Raw genomic sequence first — 6,553 nt, 5'->3', positions numbered from 1 at the left:
GGGTTTTAGGGTTCTAAGTAGGAGAATTCAATGATTTGATAGATTAGATGTCTTAGGGAATTCTTAAATCTTTAGGTTCTTCAATTTAGATGTTCTCAATGCTATAATAGGATTGATCACCCTGTTTTAGAGCTTAGGCTTTTATTTGTTTCAGAGATGTTCGATAAAATGCCTGAATGAACGTAAATTGAGCATTGTATTTATAACCTGCGAGAGTTGATGTTAGAATGCTTTGTGAACCAAATGAACCTGTTTGATAATGCGAATTTGGCTAGGAAATTACAAATGATAGTTTAGTAATTGAATAGTTAAATTTAGTGATTAATGTCTTGAGAGAGAATTAGTCTAAATTTCTGTTCATGTTCAATAACGGTTCTTCAAGTTTGAATTCCCTATTGCTTTTATTTGTTATTCATTGAATCTCTGAAAATACCCTAATGCCCAATGTCTTTAATTTATAAGTTTAATCACAGTTTATTTTTGTATTTTTTATTTACAAACTGAAAAAAACCAAACAAAAACTCTTTCCGCTTTAGCTAAGAACGAGTCTCGCAAGTCTTTAGTGTACCATTGCTCCTTGTGATCGATCCCGCATATACTTTACTTCGGTTAAGTTATCGGGTTAAATACTCGAGTAATTATTTGTAGGGTTCTGATTTTTGGTTGAGTTTTTGATGAATTTTGGGTTTGAGTGTTGTGATGGCATTGAGATTTGATACCTAATTTGAGTATTCAAGAGCACTTTGTTCTATTGATTGTTGTTATTAGGTTGTTGTGGATATTGAGATCTAGCGTTTTAAAGAGTTTTTATGTTTGTGTGACATTAGAATGTGTTAAGGCTTTGGGTTTACTGTTTTTTTTACGGTTAGTGTTTATGAAGAACCTAAGATAATGTAGGAGATATAGATGTGCTGCTTATTAGGTTTATACTTGTGGATAATTTTGATTTTTATGGTATTTTGAACAGAAGAATTTGTTAAAAATTGGTCTTATAATTTCAGTTGTTTGAAGCTAACTTACGCTCCAATTCGTGTTTTGTCTTTTGATTCATTTTGTGCTTTTAATCTTCTTTGTTATATAGATTTGGTTTTTTTTGTTAGAGATGAAACAAGAAGTCTTTTTACTCTAAAGGCTACATTGTTAATCTTGGATCATTACAACATTTTATACTTAGGTTTTACTCTTAACCTAATTACTATACAACTTAACCACATTTACATATATGGGTCTTTGCTTACTTCTGGTCCAAAAGGCCTTTCTCTTCTTTCTTCTTCTTCTTCCGACGACCACTCTTCTTCGTCTTGCTTATGCTTCTAAGCTTTTCTTCTCTGCTCCACATCTTCACCTTACTAGCTTCCATGTTTCTCTTTTTGTACGATTAAGTTATGAATCAACTTCCAACACTCCCTCTTGATTCATTTGCTTAATCCCCAAAATCCAATTTAGGGATTTGATCCCAAGTCCCCCGACGCTCCTTCTTCTTCTCGGTTGGTTCGTGAATCTCTTTCACGACATTGGCACAGCTCATCTCAAGCTTGCTTTCTCCCTCATCATCTCATTCTTCATGAGCTTCCCATGCCTCTTGTTCTTCGCTGGTGAATCCGCCTCCTCTCGTGACGAGTTTCTTCTTCACGACATCAACGAACATCACATGTAAGTTTGTTCCATCAATCTCCCTCTTCTTGTATCAATGTTCTTTTTTCCTCGTGAAGTTCTTCTTCATCTCCCTCTTGAATTGATTCTCCTTAATCGATCGTTTCTTTCTCTGCAGGCGCTTGGGGTGGTGGAATCTCTCTGTATCATTTCTCATGCCCTCTGTGCCTTCCTTGGTGACATTTGATTCACCATTGATGGGTAATCTCTTTACCTCTTTTGCTTTGCTTTACTTTTGTTTCTCGAGCCTTCTTGATCGACATCACCATTGGGTCTTTCACGATGCCTACATAGCTCAAGAGCAAGCAAGCTCTTTGATCTTCCTCTTAAACTGAAACTCTTTGATTTTCCAGTTTCTTCTTTGCGAATATCTGTGCCTATCTCTTGGCTGGTTCTCTTCGCAATTTCTTCATTGTTCCCTGGATTAGTCCTTGACCAATTTACTTTCCTTGTAGGTAACACGTTGACTCCAGGTTTGCTATTCCCTGAGATTTCTCCATGTCACCTCCAAGTCTTCTCCATATCTACCAGTTGCTTCAACTAGCTTCAGCCCCCTCTAAGGTGAGCATACTCTTGTTCTGTTTGCGAATTTCTTTGTCACCTCTTTGACATATTTCCTTCGCTTTCTCCTCTGTTTCTTCTTTGATCAATTGTTTGATCAACCCCTTTTCTTGTAGGAACCAGTTTAGCCTTGTGGCTTAATCTCTGTCCTTACATCTGCTCCAAGCTTTTCCATGAGCTCTCCCTCACTTTCTTGAAGTCTTGTGCGTGACTCATGTTCACGTCTTCTTCGGCGCACTGTGCAACCGGTTTAACCTCCCTCTGTGGTGAGCTTCCTCTTTTATGTTTGGTGTCCTCTTCGATCACCATCTCGTGCGTGACACTTGTTCACGTCTTCTTCGGCACTCTGTGCAACCGGCTACAGCTCTCTCTGTGGTGAGCTTCCTCTTGTTTTGTTGTATTTGGTTTCCGCTTTAATCCCTGTTTCTCCAACATCTAGTTTGTGCCCTTTAGCTCTTTGAATCATCACCATGGCTTTCTTAACCAAAGACTTTTTGGTTCTCTGACCATCACCTTAGTTTGCTAACCTTGTCTTTTTTATTCTTTGAACTATACCTTGGTTTCTCTAACCTTGGTCTCTCCATTTTCAGCTTTTGAACCTCTGTCGCTCTCAGCCTTAGTCCGGATTTAGGGCTTCTCTTTTCCTGCTTCAGCCACAAAATTCTCCCTCATGGTTTAATGCTTCATATGGTTTGTTCTCAGCCTCAACCTTCTTTCTCAATCCATCCTTTTTGAATTTGAGTTTTGTTGATCTTTAAACACTGGTTTAATACACACTAACCTCATGAGTATTCTGTTTCAGGGCTGTAACATCTCTTCCCTTTGTTCACCCCCACTTTGGTTTTTCTCTAACCTTGGCTTCTTCTTTTACTTCTTGTTTCAGCTAAAGAATTACATGGATTCTCAGCTTCAACAAGCATCTTCAAGCTTCACCTTCACTATGTCAGAAAATCAGAGAATTCACCTTCACAACTCTGTTTGTAGCCACGTATGACCTCTATGGTTGTTCATTTCTCATTTAATCAGCGTTTTGCATAATTTCTAACAGATACCGACACCATTTTCTAATGTACCAAGGCAAGAGATGAAAGCTAACTAGCAGCATCAGATGGTTTTGTCAGAGGAGCAGCTCAGTGGCACAAACTCATCATCTAGCGTAGCAACATCTAAACAATGCATGCGTTGGACACCAGAACTTCACGAGGCATTTGTTGAAGCTGTTAATCAGCTCGGTGGTAGTGAACGTGCGTATGCTTTCTTCTTCTCTCGTTCCTGAAAATAATAGCTAGAGCCCGTTTAACTGGAAACAGTTGTAATTATTCTTTTACTGCCTTTTATAATTCCCACTGTAGGAACCACGCCCAAAGCTGTTTTGAAGCTCTTGAATAACCATGGCTTGACCATTTATCATGTAAAAAGCCATCTGCAGGTATGTCCAAACCCATATGTTTTTTAGCTTATGCATCTCATGCTGTTTCTTTGCTAAGCTTAGCCCATCTCTCATTTTTTATAATCTTTATGTTTTGCAGAAATACCGAACGGCAAGGTATAAACCAGAGACTTCAGAAGTTACAGGTAAGGACTTCATATTCTTTAACATAGTACTTCTGCACTTTTGCTGAGCTATAAACCACATAGCCCTTTAAAGAATTGTCACTTTCTAGATTAAGCTAAAGTCTCGAATGCGTACACCTTACAAAGGGGCACATACTTTGTCTAAATTTTGTCTCTTTCTTCCACAGGAGAACCTCAAGAGAAGAAGATGACATCTATGGAAGATATCAAATCTCTTGATATGAAAACGTAAGAAAATTCACTTTCCTGACTGCACATGATTTTTTCTTCCTAATAGTGTTAAATTTATTTTGTTACTAATTCGTTTCCAGGAGCGTTGAGTTCACACAAGCTCTAAGGTTACAGATGGAAGTTCAGAAACGTCTCCATGAGCAGCTCGAGGTAACCACTAAAAAAGAACACCCTTCTTTACCTGATTTCTAGCTTTGAAAGAGGACTTGTCATAGATATTATGAACATTATCTTATGTTGTTTTCTTTATATGCTAGATCCAACGGACACTGCAGCTACATATTGAAAAACAGGGCAGATACAAGAGAACAAGAGCTCTTCTCCAGAAGAATCACCAAAGCAATGTAACACCACATCTGCAGAAGTCGAATATGGTCTCGAAACACGAACAGATGACCGGACTGAATCTGCTTCAGCATCAAGGAAACGGGTCAGAGAAGATTGAAACATAATCAAGGTTGGCCCAATAAACGGGTCCAAACACTGAAGACGCCAAATACGTGATCAATGGCAATCAAATTGCAAAGGTACATTATAATATATACCTTGGCTGCTGTTTCTGTTATTCTGCATAATCAAGTGTGTTTTAAAGCCTTTTATGTTTGGTTATATTGATTAAGTTTTTTGGTTCTTAATTCCAGTTTGTTTTTCTTTGTTGGTCACTCATGCATGTGTTAAGATGAATGTTTCTCTTTCGTTTTTGGAGTTAAGATTACTAGTTTCTAGAGACTTTGAAAGTTTTTCTTTTACTTCATGATTTTTCTTGCACCTGAATGTTTAGGATGATCATATACACGTTTGTCAGGAGTATTCATATAGTGTTTGGTTGACTTAATGCTTGAGACCTTAGAGAACATTTGCTTCTAGTCTCTCTTATAGTCACTTTTTGTGTAGGAGGATCCGGTGCTATTGGTTCCTGAGGAAAAAAGTCAAAAACCATCTGTTGCAATTATTAAGGTATTGGTGTGCTAAACTGTGTATTCGCTTCTTAGTTTTTGTTGTATTATCTGCTTTAAAATATTGTCATGCTTCTTTGACAGGACATTTCTCAAACAAAAGATGGAAGCATGATGTTTCTGGGTATGTCTAATAATCTGTTGAGAAGACAAAACAGATCCGTTTGAAGGTACTTCTTCTCCTCACTTTTGATTGACTTGTAAATATCTCCAGTTTGGTAGTTCTCAAGACTGTTTTCTATTCGTAATGATCATTGAGATTTGAGAGGCTACAGATTCATCATCGAGTCTAATTGCAAAGATGTTGATAGCTTGATAGGTTTAGGTAGTTATGCTCTAAGATTAGAGATTTTTGGATTGCAAAAGTTGATTTTTATTGTTGACTCTTTATATCAAATCTTAATATGAATCTAAACAATAACATGTTGAGGGATGCTTGTAACTTTTGTTTGTTGATTGGTTAGGTTTACCAGTTTACTAATCGTTTTATATTTTACTTAATGTTTTAGGGATATTTTGTTTCGATTCTAATCCTTGGGAAGCTTGTCTTCGCTTCAACGAGGTATTTCTCTTTCTTTCTTGTTTTTGTTTTTGTTTTTCTTTAAAACCTAAAAAATATCTAATACACAAAAATACACAGAGTTAGACAAATATACACAAAGTTAGAACTAATACACAAATACACAAAAATAAACAAAAACAGAAAAATACACAAAAAACGAAAATACACAAGAATAAACAAAAAAATACACAAAAAGTTAGAACTTAGATCTAATACGCAAAGTCGAGGATCATAAAAAGGACCGAAAGAACTTAGAGCTAATACGCAAAGTCGAGTATCATAAAAAGGACCGAAAGAACTTAGAGCTAATACGAAAAGTCGAGGATCATAAAAAAGACCGAAAGAACTTAGAGCTAATACGCAAAGTCGGGGATCATAAAAAGGACCAAAAGAACTTAGAGCTAATACTCAAAGTCGGGGATCATAAAAAGGTCCGAAAGAACTTAGAGCTAATACGTAAAGTCGGGGATCATAAAAAAGACCGAAAGAACTTAGAGCTAATACGTAAAGTCGGGGATCATAAAAAAGACCGAAAGAACTTAGAGCTAATACGCAAAGTCAGGGATCATAAAAAGGACCGTAAGAACTTAGAGCTAATACGCAAAGTCGGAGATCATAAAAAGGACCGAAAGAACTTAGAGCTAATACACAAAGTTGGGGATCATAAAAAGGACCGAAAGAACTTAGAGCTAATACGGAAAGTCGGGGATCATAAAAAGGACCGAAAGAACTTAGAGCTAATACGCAGAGTCGGGGATCATAAAAAGGACCGAAAGAACTTAGAGCTAATACGCAGAGTCGGGGATCATAAAAAGGACCGAAAGAACTTAGAGCTAATACGCAAAGTCGGGGATCATAAAAAGGACCGTAAGAACTTAGAGCTAATACGCAAAGTCGGAGATCATAAAAAGGACCGAAAGAACTTAGAGCTAATACGCAAAGTCGAGGATCATAAAAAGGACCGAAAGAACTTTGAACTAATACGCAAAGTCGGGGATCATGAAAAGGACCGAAA

At 37.1% G+C, this 6,553-nt stretch overlaps 1 protein-coding gene and 1 long non-coding RNA gene across 4 annotated transcripts in view; both read left to right on the top strand.

Annotated features, from left to right (window-relative positions):
• The first annotated feature begins 1,145 nt into the window (after positions 1 to 1,145).
• On the top strand, positions 1,146 to 3,179 carry LOC111830235. Its single transcript, XR_002833630.1, has 6 exons — positions 1,146 to 1,653; positions 1,772 to 1,854; positions 2,109 to 2,214; positions 2,331 to 2,589; positions 2,805 to 2,904; positions 3,098 to 3,179. It is a non-coding gene; the product is annotated as an uncharacterized LOC111830235 (long non-coding RNA).
• A 2-nt stretch (positions 3,180 to 3,181) lies between these two features.
• Positions 3,182 to 6,553, top strand: part of LOC17882626 (protein PHR1-LIKE 1) — a 10,939-nt gene continuing 7,567 nt past the window's right edge. For 2 of the 3 annotated variants that reach the window (XM_023781900.1, XM_023781899.1), the window contains exons 1-10: positions 3,182 to 3,216; positions 3,323 to 3,458; positions 3,567 to 3,643; positions 3,744 to 3,789; positions 3,957 to 4,017; positions 4,101 to 4,170; positions 4,278 to 4,547; positions 4,915 to 4,977; positions 5,061 to 5,146; positions 5,486 to 5,538. In XM_023781900.1, coding sequence (XP_023637668.1) covers positions 3,205 to 3,216; positions 3,323 to 3,458; positions 3,567 to 3,643; positions 3,744 to 3,789; positions 3,957 to 4,017; positions 4,101 to 4,170; positions 4,278 to 4,472 — 597 coding nt within the window. In that variant the 5' untranslated portion in view covers positions 3,182 to 3,204 and the 3' untranslated portion in view covers positions 4,473 to 4,547; positions 4,915 to 4,977; positions 5,061 to 5,146; positions 5,486 to 5,538. Of the gene's footprint in view, positions 3,217 to 3,322; positions 3,459 to 3,566; positions 3,644 to 3,743; positions 3,790 to 3,956; positions 4,018 to 4,100; positions 4,171 to 4,277; positions 4,548 to 4,914; positions 4,978 to 5,060; positions 5,147 to 5,485; positions 5,539 to 6,553 lie in introns of those variants that run through there. The other variant, XM_023781902.1, reaches the window with a different exon arrangement.

The sequence above is a fragment of the Capsella rubella genome, unplaced genomic scaffold, assembly GCF_000375325.1.
Source record: "Capsella rubella cultivar Monte Gargano unplaced genomic scaffold, Caprub1_0 scaffold_6, whole genome shotgun sequence".
Classification (NCBI taxonomy): domain Eukaryota; kingdom Viridiplantae; phylum Streptophyta; class Magnoliopsida; order Brassicales; family Brassicaceae; genus Capsella; species Capsella rubella.
Note: the sequence above shows the minus strand (reverse complement) of the source record. Positions and strands in the feature narration are given on the sequence as shown.